This window comes from Vigna umbellata, chromosome 5 (assembly GCF_029865625.1).
Source record: "Vigna umbellata cultivar VRB3 chromosome 5, Vumbellata_1.0, whole genome shotgun sequence".
Taxonomy (NCBI): domain Eukaryota; kingdom Viridiplantae; phylum Streptophyta; class Magnoliopsida; order Fabales; family Fabaceae; genus Vigna; species Vigna umbellata.
In genome coordinates, this window is record NC_142169.1 from 47232608 (window position 1) to 47248776 (window position 16169).

Below are 16169 nucleotides of genomic sequence, written 5' to 3' on the forward strand. Positions count from 1 at the left end.
TCATATAATCGATTATCACATTTTGAAAACCCTGTAACGGACTTGAATAATCGATTATCACTTACAATAATCGATTATTCGTGGGAGTTGAAACTTAACCTTAGATATTCAGACCAGCTGGCTATATAGTGGTTTTTCTGTGAAGATTAAATAAGTTGAACACAAAGCTTTTGAGAATACAGTGTGATCTGAGGAAGTTCCAAAAGCTAGTTCATTGCATTGCCTGGTCTTGTGAAAAGGAGAAGCTCGCGCTTTGTGGGTCAAAGGTCGGAGCGGTTCTCTTCAAGTTGGCAAAGTTGCTGTTCTTCCGGTTCGTTCGTTCGAAGGAAGGTTTTATCTTTTTTCCTGTTTCATTTACTCTATTGTAAACTTGTGAAACTATTTTTAGTGAAAACGTTAATCACTTTTTATAGTGATTAACAACTGGACGTAGATTCTTTTGAATCGAACCAGGATAAAAATTACTTGTGTGATTTTTTCTATTCTCTGTACTGATTACTGTTTTATGCACATCAACTGTTTGGAAATTTGTCTCTAAGAAAATTAAATTTCTAAAACGGACCATCTTATTAAGAGCTTGATCGAACACGCTTTCCGCTTTATAAATTATTCCGCTGCGAGACTCTATAACGGTACCGATTGTTCCAACAATTGGTATCAGAGCTTGCTTTGATATTTTTTCAAATTTTTTCGAAAATGGCCGGTCATCAAACTCAAGTATATGCCGAGGGTGCTTCCATCAACAGACCACCACTCTTTACTGGTGATAACTATGCATTCTGGAAAGTCAGAATGGAAATTTTTATGGAGTCTGTTGACAGAGGCATCTGGGAAGCTGTACTAAATGGTCCCTATATTCCAAAAAGAACTATTGATGGTGTAGAAGTAGAAAAACCATACTTCAACTGGACTCCAGAGGAAAATAGAAGAGCTCAATTTGATATTAAGGCTCGCAACATTATTTCATCTGCTGTTGTACTTGATGAGTTTTATAGAATTTCAGTTTGTAAGACAGCACAAGAAATGTGGGAGGTTCTCAGAGTCACACATGAAGGAACAGAGGACGTGAAACGTGCAAGGAAGAACACTCTCATTCAGGAGTATGAGATGTTCAGAATGCAACCTGGAGAAACAATTTCTGATGTCCAAAAGCGGTTCATTCACATAGTGATGGACAAATTTATGAACACCAAATTATGATGTCACAAACTTGTTTTCAATCGGCAAGTATGACCGAATCGTTCAAGTAATAAAACTTTGTAAGACCAAGTATCGTTCTTCCCAAAGGACTCACGGCCTAGTTTAGTTATGTGATTTCTTAATTAACTAAGACTTACAAACGAATTAATTGGGGTTTAAAATGCAAGACAGAAAATAAACATGTATGCATGAATTGTGATCAATGGCAAAAAGCAAAAGATAAACACTTTCAATGAAATTTATGTATGGATATGTTGTTGGGGTTCAATTTCATCTTATCCACTCTCATATATTTTAGGAATTCAACGATCAAATCACCATTGTTAATGCCACTCTCTAATGTACCTTTCCAGAAGGCTTCTCCCTAATCACGAGTTCATACAATTCCTAGCATTCCTAATGATTAGTTCATAAGTACAGGAGCTTAACGACAACCAATATAAAATTGGGAGAAATTCCCCGGATCTAGACTTCCCCGTACGTTCCCGTATCGACAAAACCAATAATCATGCATCGAATGAGTTAAACCATGCAAGCATTAAACAAAGAGGAAAAACCCTAACTAATGATGAAAGAAAGCATAAGTCTTAATTAAAAGATGTAAAAACAGATTCCATATATGAGAGTTTCACAAGACTACATTGATTCCCCAACAAACATAAAGAGGTTAGTTCACCATATTCATGGTGAACCTAGATGAATTACAGTGAAAGAATGAAAGAATAAACCCTAAAAAGGTGAAGCGGAAGCCTCAGCATCCAAGATCCTCCTTCAAAGGGGTGGTAGAGAGAGTGTTTTCTTCGTTCCAGCCAAAGATACCTAACCCTAGGAAACCCTAAAGCTTATGTATCATTCGTAAATTACAAAAAGTCAAGTCCAAGCCCATTAAAGTGCCGCTCAGCGGTAAACTACCGCTCAGCGGTGATTGCGTGACTTGTTTTCTCCCCTCAGCGGCCATTTTGCCCCTCAGCGGACCTCCCGCAAACTCCTGAGTGCCGCTCAGCGATAAACTGCCCCTGAGCGGTGACTTCGGCTTCTCCTTTTGCACTTTTTATTGTCTTTTCTGATTTCATCTCTCTCCTTCTTCACTTCTTTTACCAAATTCACCTTAAAACCTGCACAAAAACACTGAAATCAAGCATAAACCTGTCCAGCTCTCTTATTTCCAAAAATATACAGAAAAGCATGATTTCAAGCTAGTTTCTAAGTGTAAAGGTTGCTTTTAGTGTCAATTTTAATCATGAAAATAACAGTTTTTCAACTGTTATCACAACCCCAAACTTAAAACTTTGCTTGTCCTCAAGCAAATAAGATGTAACTCTATCTTTAAACCAATTCATATGATGATTCACTTCATTCAAAAATCTTCTTTTCAAGATAAGCAAAACCTTCACTCAAACTTATGACCAAGAGTTCGATCAAGATGTGCACATGCTTTAGTATTCACAAAGTCATTTAAATTCCAACAAATGCTATTTTCATGAATGATCAATCAATTAAACATGGATGTTCATGTGTTCATGTGATATTTCTTCACTCAGTCAAGTGTTTCACTCACACTCAAGTGTATAAGAGATGATCATTCATTCACTCTACTATCACAATGTTACATGAATTAACTTTGCCTTTCATTTTATCACAATCAAAAACATTCACAAGCATGCATCATCACAAGGACTTTTTTATGGCTTATAATGTGGCTGGGCTAACAAGAAAATTGGTTTTTCTGGATCACAAAATCCTTGAGTTAATAGAATCATAACAACACAATCATCTTATTCATTCCCAACTTTCTTTTGCCTTTGCATTGAGCTTTGCTTCTTTTTCTTTTCTTTTCTTTTTCTTTGCATATTCTTACTTTTTTTTTTAACTCTTAGCTCAATGCTTTTCATGTTTTTCCCAACAACCCCAAACTTGAATATTTAACAATACCACACAAGATCTTCTACTTAACTCAAGGTAAAGATTTTCAACTAAGGGTTTTCAGTGTATATTCAAGGCTAAGGGTTCAAAAGATAGAACACACAGTGTTCTCTTTTAGTGGGCTGATTTTATGAATTTGGCCAATAAAAAGGTTTTCAACAAATGGCCTTGATCACATGATGCAAAACAAGCAATTGATTCAATCATAGAAAACCTGGGCAAAACCATTCATGCTTTCAAAGTAATAGCATTCAACAATAACAACTCTAAAGCTCAAAATCTCACACATAAGCTCATTCACATTTAACATACACATCCTGCTTAATTTCACAATCACAATCATGATATCATGCATTTGTTCACAAAACTTGTGAATCACCTGTATAAGCATTTTAATGTGCACATCATCTCAACATCAGTTAATCATAAGCATCATTCAGTATTACTTATCACACAATCACAGTTAATAGCAAACCATCACAAGAAATCAGGTTTCAAATAGAGTACATCAAACCCTAATCTAAAAACAAAAACAAATAAGTTCAGAAAACTTAAACCACAAAAGCATAATCATATGATAGCATTTATCAGTAAATGTTATCTCAGCTCCTCATCAGTCTGAGCTGTCCTCTGTATCTTCCTCTTCCTCTTCATCTTCATCATCTTCAAATGCATCATCATCATCAGCTTCATCTTCTTCCATCTCTCTAGCTGAAGCTTCAGCTGCTCCAGCTCCTCCTCCATGCACTGGCTCCTCTGGCCAAGCTACCACATTATGGAATTCATCCATAGTCCACCTGTGGGCTGGAGGTGTATCATACATCCCCACAATCATCTCAGCAGTGGCCACCTGCCCTCTGTGAATGGACTGCAACTGAGCCCCTATAAGAGACATATACATGTCCCTCATCTGGAATGGCTCTGCTTCATGTGTCTCAGCAGATGTCTGGCTCTGTGCTGGCCCTCTCTCTCTACGAGCACGGCGTGGTGGAACTGGCTGAGCTGCATCATCACCTCCACAGTACTGTCTATAGTAGGCCTCATCAATAGCTTTTCTTGGCCTCTCAAAAGGTGGAGCAGAAGTGTCCACCCCAGCTATCTTGCAAAGGTGCGTGATCAAAGAAGGATGTCCTAGTGGTGCTTTGTTGTTTGAAGTATTGGCGCACACACTAATCTCATCAGCTATCACCTGCCCAATATTAACATTCAAGTTTCTGATAGCACAGTAGATGAAGAATGCCCTGCTGAGAGTAATATCTGACACATGTGAACATGGCTGAATGTTGGCATGAGAAAACGCCATCCAATACTTTGCAAGAGGAGTCAAATCTGTCCTCCTAATGTTAACCACTGAGCCAGATCGATTCCTTTGGAAGTGTCCTCCAGGTATACACAATACTCTCTCCACATCCTCATAATCAGCACCTTCCTCCATGCAAAGAGCAAACTGGCACTGCTCACCAGCCCATACAGTGTCCAGAAAGTTATTAATTGAATCAGGATCATACCTGATAGCATGTCCTCTGACATAGCCCAAATAATTCTCAGCTGGATAATCACCAATCTTCTTTGCATTGGTGTAAAATTCCTTAACCACAGCTATGTTGGCAGGTGCAGGATAAGTGGCTAGCTTTCCCCAGTCATTCCCTAAAACTTGCTCTCCAAATTGAGGAGCAAGGTTAGGTATCATTCCAACCTTTCTCTCCATCAGAAGTCTCCTGTCCTGAACCACTTTAAAGTGCTTCTCATGTTTCCTAGAGAGGAACCTGCTAGAGTGGGGTTGCTCTGGTTCCTTTTCCTTTCTCTTGGTTGCCATGGTTTTCAATCTTTTTCCTGAAGATGATGCCATTCCTACATTCAAAACAAATACAAAACCACAGAACATGATGTTAATCATTAGTAAAACAAAGAACACAACTCCTTTCGAAGCTAAACCATCTCTGAGGGCCAAAATTTCCCCTCAGCGCCACCAGTACCACATTCCAAATCACACAAAAAAAAAAAAAAATCAAATCTGGCAGAGTGCCGCTCAGCGGCAGTTTACCCCTCAGCGGTAACTCTGCAGATTTTTGAAAAACCTGTTTTAAAGCTTTCCTAACTCCACCCAAATGCAATTTTCAGTTTTCCAGTTCATAATCATGCAGTTTAATCGGTTCAAACATCAAATATATCATCAAATCATGCCAAGAAATCAAAACCCCTAAATCTTCATGCTTTAACCATCATATTCAAAATCAAAACCCTAGGATGAACAAAATGCATTTTACTTACTTGGGTGGAGATACTAGATGCAATGAGAATGCTTCCAAGCTAGAATGCTCTCTTCCAACCCCAAACTTTGATGGCACACTAGTGAAAAAGTGAGTGGAAGAGAAATTTTCTTAAGAGGGAAGAGTGAAAAGATGTGGAAAGCCTTGGAGAAGGTATGTGGGAGTGTTTGTGCAAAGAAAAGTCTGAAAGTGTGAAAGAATGCGCAGCTTAGGGTTTAAAAATACCCTAATGGGCTCGGGTCCCGCTAAGGGGAACTAAAACCCTATTCTGCGAGAGTACCGCTCAGCGGTAAAGTACCGCTCAGCGGCACTTTCGTGAAGTGCTCTTTTCCTTCTTTTCTTAACCTACGTGCCTCCCATATGTGCCCCTCACTGGTTCCCTGCAATTCAATATTCACAATGCTTATGCAAACCCTAAAAATAAACAAACAGAAATATTCAATCAACTGGGTTGCCTCCCAGGTAGCGCTTGTTTAACGTCACGAGCCTGACCCAAAATCCACCAACACCCATCAGTAGGTGTTACAGCCATTGTATCCTTCAGTAGATACTTAACCACCTAGCATCCTTCAGTAGATGCTATATCCAATAAAATAATTACAAAAATAATGTTCACAAATTACAAATTACAAAACCAAATCAAAAGTTTTTAAATCCACTGGGTTGCCTCCCAGCAAGCGCTCTTTTAACGTCATTAGCTTGACCCAAGCTCAAGTTCCTTCTTCTTTTTCTTCTTTCTACTGAACTTCTTCAGAAATTTAATCAAACCAGGAACCTGTTGCAGTGTCTCAATCATAGGAACTTTAATCTCCAATTTCTTGAAGATTTCCATAAAGCACTTAAATTTCTTTTCCTTCCTATGATTCTTCTTTAGATGAGGATGGGATTTTTTATATGATTCCTTCTTCTTTCCTCTCATCTTCTTTTTCTTACGCTTTCTCTCCCCAAATTTTCTCTTTTTCTTTTCTTTTCTTTTTTTCTTCCCTTCTCTTTTTCTCCTCAACTTCTTTATTTTCACACAAATTTTCTTTCTCTCTTCTCTCTCAACCACTTCTTTTTCTTTTTCTTCATCTTTATCTTTCTCACTCAACTCTTCTTTCTCTTTTCTCTCTACCCTTTCCTCATCTCCCTCTAATTTTTCCTCATCAAGAATCTTGTCACTTTCAGTGATAATGACTTGCCCTTCCTCCTTAAGGTTAACTTCAGTATTAACATCATCATTCAATCTCTGATTGATGTAACGAAGTTGCATCTCCATTCTTTTACATGATTCTTCAATGCTTTTCTGAGTAGAGTCGGAATTTTTCAAAAATCGTTGAAGGGTGTCCTCCAACCTATCCAAACTTCCTGATAGAAAGGGTTGTTGCTGCCATTGTTGTTGTGGTTGGTTCTCAAATTGTCCAGCAGCTTGCCAAAATTGGCTTTGATCCATGCTTGAGTGAGGTTCCCACCAGTGGTTGAGATTACTTTGGTAGAATTGAGTGCCCATATAGTTAAATTCTTGACCAAATTGCATTCTGCAGACATTAGGCACAAAACCCTAAAAACAATTGTTAGCACAAAAAGATAGAAAAAAAAAATCAAAGGATATAATTGAAAAGATAAGAAGATAGGAAATAAAAACAAAAAAATAAAAACAGAAAAATAAAATAAAATACAAACAGAAAATAAAATAAAATAAAATAAAATCTAATCTAATCAAATAAAATAAAATCAAATCAAATAAAAACCGAAAAATAAAAAAAACAGAAAACAGAAAACAGAAAAACAGAAAACAGAAAAATAAAATAAAATCAAATAAAATACAAACTGAAAAATATAAACAGAAAAATAAAATAAAATAAAATAAATTCGAAATTTAAATTAAAAATAAAAAAAAAATAAGTCAAAGATAATCAATAATCACACAAATTAACCAGTTAAACCAGAGTCCCCGGCAACGGCGCCAAAAACTTGATGGACAAATTTATGAACACCAAATTATGATGTCACAAACTTGTTTTCAATCGGCAAGTATGACTGAATCGTTCAAGTAATAAAACTTGGTAAGACCAAGTATCGTTCTTCCCAAAGGACTCACGGCCTAGTTTAGTTATGTGATTTCTTAATTAACTAAGACTTACGAACGAATTAATTGGGGTTTAAAATGCAAGACAGAAAATAAACATGTATGCATGAATTGTGATCAATGGCAAAAAGCAAAAGATAAACACTTTCAATGAAATTTATGTATGGATATGTTGTTGGGGTTCAATTTCATCTTATCCACTCTCATATATTTTAGGAATTCAACGATCAAATCACCATTGTTAATGCCACTCTCTAATGTACCTTTCCAGAAGGCTTCTCCCTAATCACGAGTTCATACAATTCCTAGCATTCCTAATGATTAGTTCATAAGTACAGGAGCTTAACGACAACCAATATAAAATTGGGAGAAATTCCCCGGATCTAGACTTCCCCGTACGTTCCCGTATCGACAAAACCAATAATCATGCATCGAATGAGTTAAACCATGCAAGCATTAAACAAAGAGGAAAAACCCTAACTAATGATGAAAGAAAGCATAAGTCTTAATTAAAAGATGTAAAAACAGATTCCATATATGAGAGTTTCACAAGACTACATTGATTCCCCAACAAACATAAAGAGGTTAGTTCACCATATTCATGGTGAACCTAGATGAATTACAATGAAAGAATGAAAGAATAAACCCTAAAAAGGTGAAGCGGAAGCCTCAGCATCCAAGACCCTCCTTCAAAGGGGTGGTAGAGAGAGTGTTTTCTTCGTTCCAGCCAAAGATACCTAACCCTAGGAAACCCTAAAGCTTATGTATCATTCGTAAATTACAAAAAGTCAAGTCCAAGCCCATTAAAGTGCCACTCAGCGGTAAACTACCGCTCAGCGGTGATTGCGTGACTTGTTTTCTCCCCTCAGCGGCCATTTTGCCCCTCAACGGACCTCCCGCAAACTCCTGAGTGCCGCTCAGCGGTAAACTGCCCCTGAGCGGTGACTTCGGCTTCTCCTTTTGCACTTTCTATTGTCTTTTCTGATTTCATCTCTCTCCTTCTTCACTTCTTTTACCAAATTCACCTTAAAACCTGCACAAAAACACTGAAATCAAGCATAAACCTGTCCAGCTCTCTTATTTCCAAAAATATACAGAAAAGCATGATTTCAAGCTAGTTTCTAAGTGTAAAGGTTGCTTTTAGTGTCAATTTTAATCATGAAAATAACAGTTTTTCAACTGTTATCACATAGTGAACCACTTAACAGGGTTGGGTAAGACTTTTGATACTGATGAATTGAATGTAAAAATTTTGAAATCATTGGACAGGTCTTGGCAACCAAAGGTGACTGCCATCTCTGAGTCTCAAAATCTTAGTCAAATGTCGATGCCAATTTTGTTTGGGAAACTGCGTGAGCATGAACTTGAGTTGAGAAGATTGACGGCTGAAGAAGATCAAGGCAAAAGAAAGACACTAGCCTTCAAGTCCGAGATCTCCAAAGGAAAGAACTCTAAAAGGATTGAAGATGATGACTCCGATGATGATGAAGAAAACATGAGTCTTATGATTAAGAAGTTTGCAAAATTTATGAAAGCAAAGGGAAAAGACAAATACCGTGAAGAAAGGAAAGAAAATCATGGATCTTCTTCAAGCATTAAATGTTATGGATGTGGAGAAAGAGGTCATGTGAAGACTGACTGTCCTAAAAATAAGAAAAGTGAAGAAAAGAAAGAAAGAAAGTTTCCAAAGAAGAAGAAAGCTTACATAGCTTGGGAAGAGAATGCTTCTAGTTCTTCAAGCTCAAGCGATTCAGATGAAGAAGCAAATTTGTGCTTAATGGCAGACTTAGAAGATGCAGGAAGCCAAGTAAGTGATTCTAGCTTAGAGTCAAGTAATGAGTTTGACTTACAAAAGGCATTTCTTGATTTGTTAAATGAATCTGAAAAACTTGATGTTGCTCATAAAAAGCTAAAGAAAGAGCATAATGAATTGAAATTGAGGTATGAAAAAGTACTAGATGACGAAGTTGTTTTAAGAAACAAAGTTAGTAATTTGGAAACAAAATTATCTGAATCTGATACTATTGTACATCCTATTGAATGTCTATCGTGTAAAAGTCATCTGTTTGATATTGACATTCTTGAGAATTTACTTGCAAAGGCAACTAAGTCTAAGTCATATGCCAAAACAAACTTTGAGAAAAGCAATGCAAGAAGTGGAAACACACATCTACACAAAAAATCTAAAGTGATAAGAACTCGTAGAGTTTGGGTAGAAACAGGGACTTTTGTGAAAAATAAAGTGTATGAGGCTTGTTGTTTTTACTGCATGAAACTTGGTCACACCTCAAACAAATGCAGCATCAAACATTTTGGTGTTCCAAATGGTAAATATGCATGGGTTAAAACTGTAAAATGATGTATGTTTGCATAAACTAACCCCAAGGACCCATAATAAGATTGGGGACCTAAAGTCTTACTCAAATTTGTTTTGTAGGAACTTACTAAGTCAAAGAAGTCACTGTGGTATCTTGACAGTGGTTGTTCAAGACACATGACCGGTGACAAGAAAAGGTTTATTTCTTTTGAGAAGAAGAAGCAAGGATTTGTGACTTATGGAGATAACAACAAAGGTAGAATCATTGGAACTGGAGACATTGGAGGAGGAAACACATTGACTATAAAGGACGTATTATGTGTTGAAGGTCTCAAACACAATCTCCTAAGCATAAGTCAATTATGTGACAAGGGTCTCAAGGTAACCTTTGAATGTGATAGATGCACCGTATATTTTCAAAATTCTACTGAAATTGCTTTGCAAGGTGTTAGGCATAATAACATTTACTTGATTGATATTGAAAATGCATCTAGTCATAATATAACATGTTTAGTTGCTAAAGAGGAAAACCCTTGGCTATGGCATAAAAGAGCTGATTTAAAATTTGAGAAAAACAAACTCTGCTCTGCATGTCAAAAGGGAAAGCAAACCAAATCCTCATTCTCATCTAAAACCATGATTTCAACATCAAAACCTTTAGAACTTCTGCATATGGACTTGTTTGGTCCATCTAGAATTAAAAGTTTTGGTGGAAACTACTATGCTCTTGTGATTGTTGATGATTACACTAGATTTACTTGGACATTCTTCTTAACCCTTAAAAGTGAAGCTTTTAAAGCATTCAAATCGTTTGCAAGACGTGTTCAAAATGAAAAGGAATTGAAAATCAAAACCTTGAGAAGTGATACAGGAATGGCAATAATCGATTATGGAATGGCAATAATCGATTATCACAGTGTCATACAGGAATAATCGATTATCACATCATATAATCGATTATCACATTTTGAAAACCCTGTAACGGACTTGAATAATCGATTATCACTTACAATAATCGATTATTCGTGGCAGTTGAAACTTAACCTTAGATATTCAGAGCAGCTGGCTATATAGTGGTTTTTCTGTGAAGATTAAATAAGTTGAACACAAAGCTTTTGAGAATACAGTGTGATCTGAGGAAGTTCCAAAAGCTAGTTCATTGCATTGCCTGGTCTTGTGAAAAGGAGAAGCTCGCGCTTTGTGGGTCAAAGGTCGGAGCGGTTCTCTTCAAGTTGGCAAAGTTGCTGTTCTTCCGGTTCGTTCGTTCGAAGGAAGGTTTTATCTTTTTTCCTGTTTCATTTACTCTATTGTAAAATTGTGAAACTATTTTTAGTGAAAACGTTAATCACTTTTTATAGTGATTAACAACTGGACGTAGATTCTTTTGAATCGAACCAGGATAAAAATTACTTGTGTGATTTTTTCTATTCTCTGTACTGATTACTGTTTTATGCACATCAACTGTTTGGAAATTTGTCTCTAAGAAAATTAAATTTCTAAAACGGACCATCTTATTAAGAGCTTGACCGAACACGCTTTCCGCTTTATAAATTATTCCGCTGCGAGACTCTATAACGGTACCGATTGTTCCAACAACACATGCCGATTTGAAGTTACCGAGCGGTCAGAAGTCGATCGCCATAATCCAGGACGATCGTTCGGTCCAGGCCATCATTGGCCAGAAAAGAATCGAGGGACGATTATTTTGGGGGAGGATGAAGAGGTGGAGACTGAGGAAGATGAGACCGAAGTAGACCGGAAGCAAATGGAGATGTCCGCTTTCTCGGCTGGAGGCCTCACTCAGCCAAAAATGATGAAGCCGAACGGTTTGGTAGGCGGCCGAACGGGTATGGTTTTGACCGACAGTGGAGTCAGCCACAATTTCATAGGCAAGGGACTAGTAGAGGAACGGGGTTTACCCATGGAGGATAACCAATCATACCAGGTGAGCTTGGGGGATGAGCAGAGCAAGAAAACCAACACGAACCGAACGATTGAAGATAGCAGGAAAGAACCGAACGATAGATCGAGGGTTGTCGAGCGGTCCAAGGTCAAGCGCAATATCCTAGGTGAGGTTGTCAAGCGGTCTGAGACAGAATTAGACCTGAAGCAGACGGAGTTGTCCACTCTCTCGGCTGGAGGCCCTATTCAGCCAAAAGTAATGAAGCTGCACGGTTCGATAGGGGACCGAACAGTATTGACCATTAAAGGACGAAACCAAATGGTGTTTCCCATTATAGGACGAAACCGAACAGTGTTGCCCATTAGAGGACGAAACCGAACGGTGTTAACCAATATAAGACGGAACCGAACGATATTGACTAGGGTGTTCAATCAAGGAAGGAAGAAGGTATTCAACAAGGGGGATCCAACACTAGTTAGAAGGTGGAGGGAGCCAGAAGCTTTGTTAAAAATAAAGGAAGTAGAACCGTGGACCTTGGTGTGGGAGATAGGGGTGATAGAAAGGAAAGAGGAAGAATGAAAGATAGTGGAGGAGGAATTGCCACCACCTAAGCCTCCAGACCTGATTTGGTGGGCAGCCAGTGGACTCACTTCATATGATAACAAGATGATGAAGAGGAGCCAAGAGACCAAGCTTTTCAGTTCCAACCTTGAGGACAAGGTTGTTTTGTAGCGGGTGTAATGATAGGATCTAAGGCAAGAGGATAGAAGGCGGGAAAATGAGAGAGCGGTTAGGAAAGGCGGGATGGGAGAGCTTATATAAATAGAGTTCTATTCATTGTTGGAAAGTAGTTAGCCATATACTTTTGTGTAAACGGGTCTTGGACCTTGTTGAGGGGGATTAGGCTCCCGTTTCTGTATTTCGTTATACCTTACAGTATATTCGTTCATAGTAAAATTCATACTATTCATTTGTTATTTCTTGTTTCTGTTGTTGGGTGTTTGGATATTGTGAGAAAGTTAGGCTTCTCAATCAGAAACCTAACATAAGTTCTATTCGTTAGGTTCTCCAATTCATTTATATGTGAATTGCATGTATAGAACTTAAATTTCTAAGCGTGATGCAACAGAAACAAAATTTTAGGGAATAATTAGACTGTTCATTAGTTTTGAAAGAGCATAGAGTAATCATGCTACGAAGCCTCTGCATCAATGATGTCTTTAGAGCAGACTAAACTTTTACACCAAGCTGCAATCATTGGTCATTATTGAAGTCCACTAAAGAAATGGAAAATGTTTTTTAACAAATTTTGTTTACAACTTTTTTACCACTGTTTATATGGTAGATTCATGAGTTTCAAATATACTACTAATAAAATAGTTACATATATATTGTCAAAAAGTTATTATGAGGTTCGAAAGAAACTTCTAGTTGGATTGGAATTGTCACAGAAGGTATGTGAAGGCTAGTAGCGCTGACCTACTTATACGGTAGTTGATCATGTCAATTATGATCACTGTTCAACTTTGGAAACACTCATAATAGCTTGCAGCCTTGTAAAACAACCAGTTTTTTGAAAATACAAGCTTTTATGCAGTATTTTGTTCATTAAGAGAATAAGGATGTGCACGGGGTTCCATCTTATTGGATGCTATGAACTTTGGATATGGATGATCTCAGCGCTTAGTTTGTGGGATTGTTTAATTAGGACCCCTTGATTTTCTTTTCAATGGTATCTTTCTTCTTCTTTATGAAAAAGTCAGGTTAGCTAAACGCAAAGTTCATAATAAACATGTTGCTGGGTACTAAAGTAAGAATAATATGGCCCATTTACATTCATTTAGACTCAGCAGAGTGATAGGAATAACACATGACAGTCTGCATCTTGCAATGGTAGATAATTTCATCTTGTTAAGTGTTGAAGAAAAAGTAAAGGGCAAAAGAGATGCAAAATTCACACATCAGATTATATAAGATTATATAAGAGGAAATTCTATTTGAACAATCTATTTGCACAATTGATTGCTGATTTAAAATAGCAGAAGATGAACATCCAACATATTTCGGGGTATTAAAGAAAGTTGGAGACTTTTCTCGAAATTTGTATTCAAACTGACTCTCATACTCTCTGTTTTCATCATCAGAACACAGTTGGAGAATTGGAGACTCATATGTACAACCAAATGCATAGACAACCTACGTTTATATATAGGGTAAGAAAGCGGCTTTTACCTTTTCTTCCCCTCCACACATATTAGGCTCTATATGTTTAAAATCTTAGAAGAATATGATTTTGAAGTGTTAAACGTAATTGGAATGTGCATAAGTTTCCGAAAGATTTTACATTAAACGACTTATTACAGTATTACTCTGTGTTTCCAAAAAGGCAATGTTAGGAGGTTATTGGTGTATGAGAGAAGAAAGAAACGTTAGTTATCTAACTGTTTTACAGTTAGTTATCTAACTGTTTTACAGTTAGATAAGGGGAGGGAATGTTATTGTATAAATAGGAGTTTGGTAGTTGGAGAGAGGACTTTTGATTCGTTATTGTTTGTCTGAACAGGATAGTTATTTCCTGTTGGGGGAGGTTAGGCTCCCATACTTTGACTCTTCTTGTACTCTTTCTCTGTTCAATAATATTTCGGAGGTTATACAGTATTTTTGGCTGTTCTTTGTGTGTTGAGAGGGATATCGATTAGGTTTCTTTATAGGAAACCTATCAATTTGGTCCGACCTGCCGGATCCAAATCGTGGGGAGTTTGACGGGGCGTGAGAAAATGGAGGAGGCTACGGAGGCAAGATTGGAGGCTATTGAGATTACGATGGAAGGTATGAAGGCTGAATCGGCAGCAGTAAGACGAGACCTGCAACAGATTATGAAGATCTTGGGTACGCGTGGAAATCAAGCGGAAGGGAGTTCGGATGACAGTTCGGTGAACGATAATCAGAATCGCGTTGGAGGAGGAAACGAAAATGGGAGAACCGGCGATAGAGGGACGGAACAGAAACCATGGCGGAAGAAGGTAGAATTACCGACATTCGAGGGGGAAGAGCCTCTCGGTTGGCTAAACAGGGCCGAGAGATTTTTCGACATCCAAAAAGTGACGAGTGACGAGGATAAGGTGGAAATCGCTTACGTTAGTATGGAGGGGAGTGCGGCATATTGGTTTACATTTTGGAAAGCGAAAGCGAAGAAGCGTTCTTGGGTCGGTCTGAAGGCAGCGATGATCAACCGTTTCGGTGGAGGGTTTAGAGGATCAGTTTACGAAAGATTATCGACACTGAGACAGGACGGTACGGTGGAGGAGTTCGTCCGCAATTTTGAAGTTCTAACGGGACAAACCAAGGAAATACCGGAGGAGCAAGTGCTTGGTTATTTCCTTGCGGGATTGAGGGAAGATGTAAAAGGGCAAGTGAGAATCCAGAATCCGCCCGATTTGATGGAAGCTATGCGGATTGCGAGAGATGTGGAGGATGCGATAATGAGAGCGCAGGGGAGTTTCTTGGGTGGGTTCAAGATTAACCCGTTCGGTACACGGCCCATGGGAAACGTGACACGGGCAGACTTGAATAGGTCGACGACAACGCCGAATGGAAGAACAGAGGTCGCGGGGTCAGTACGGAGAGACGCCGTCACGGCGAACTCGATGACTAGGGGAAGTAATGTGAATGGAGGAGAGAATAGAGGGAGATTAGTGAGGAATTTGCCATACCCGGAGTTCCTAAAACGAAAGGAAGAGGGGCATTATTATAGGTGCGGGGGACCATTTGCACCGGGACACCGCTGTCATGAGAAAAGTTTGAGAGTCCTCTTGTTGGCTGAGGACGAGGAGGAGGACGATGGTGAGGGGGTGGCCAATTTGGAAGAGAAGCCGATGGAACTCTCGGCTTGTTCGGCAGAAGGATTAACATCCACGAAGACCCTGAAGCTGAAGGGTAAGATTGGAGATAAGGAGGTAGTGGTATTAATAGATAGTGGGGCTAGCCACAACTACATCAGTAAAGGGTTGACGGAGGAGTTACACTTATCGGTGGCAGATACACCCGTGTATAATGTCAGCTTAGGAGATGGGCATAAAAAAATCGCATAGGGGAGGTGCGAGGGAGTGATACTACGACTGGAAAATGTTGACGTTGAGGAGGATTTCTACGTGTTTGAGTTAGGAGGCGTTGACGTGATATTGGGAGTTGCATGGCTGGCGAAACTGGGAGAGGTGAGAACGAACTGGGGTAAAATGACGATGGAATATGTAATGGGGGATAAAAAGATTCAGATTAGAGGAGATCCAACTCTAGCGCGCCAGCTGGTAAAGCCAAAAAGTCTCTTGAAGATGGTGGATGCTGAGTCATGGGCAGTAGTTTGGAGTTTGTGCGTAGTGGAGGCGGAGGGAAATCCTGAGTGGGGAACTGATTTGACGGAACAGCAGAGAGGGGAATTAGTGCGCCTACTGCAAACGCACTATGGGGTATTTCGTGACATGCAAAGCC

The 16169-nt window shown here is 38.7% G+C and overlaps 1 protein-coding gene across 1 annotated transcript; it reads left to right on the plus strand.

Annotated features, from left to right (window-relative positions):
• Nucleotides 1-14311: 14311 nt before the first annotated feature.
• Nucleotides 14312-15772, plus strand: LOC148198494 (uncharacterized). The gene has a single exon (XM_088115827.1). The coding sequence runs from the start codon at nucleotides 14459-14461 to the stop codon at nucleotides 15770-15772; it is 1314 nt and encodes a 437-aa protein (XP_087971953.1). The 5' UTR covers nucleotides 14312-14458.
• The last annotated feature ends 397 nt before the right edge of the window (nucleotides 15773-16169 follow it).

Bases quoted from the DNA above. Each gene is read 5' to 3' on its own strand.
- LOC148198494 (XM_088115827.1), top strand. From the start codon at position 14,459: ATGGAGGAGGCTACGGAGGCAAGATTGGAGGCTATTGAGATTACGATG.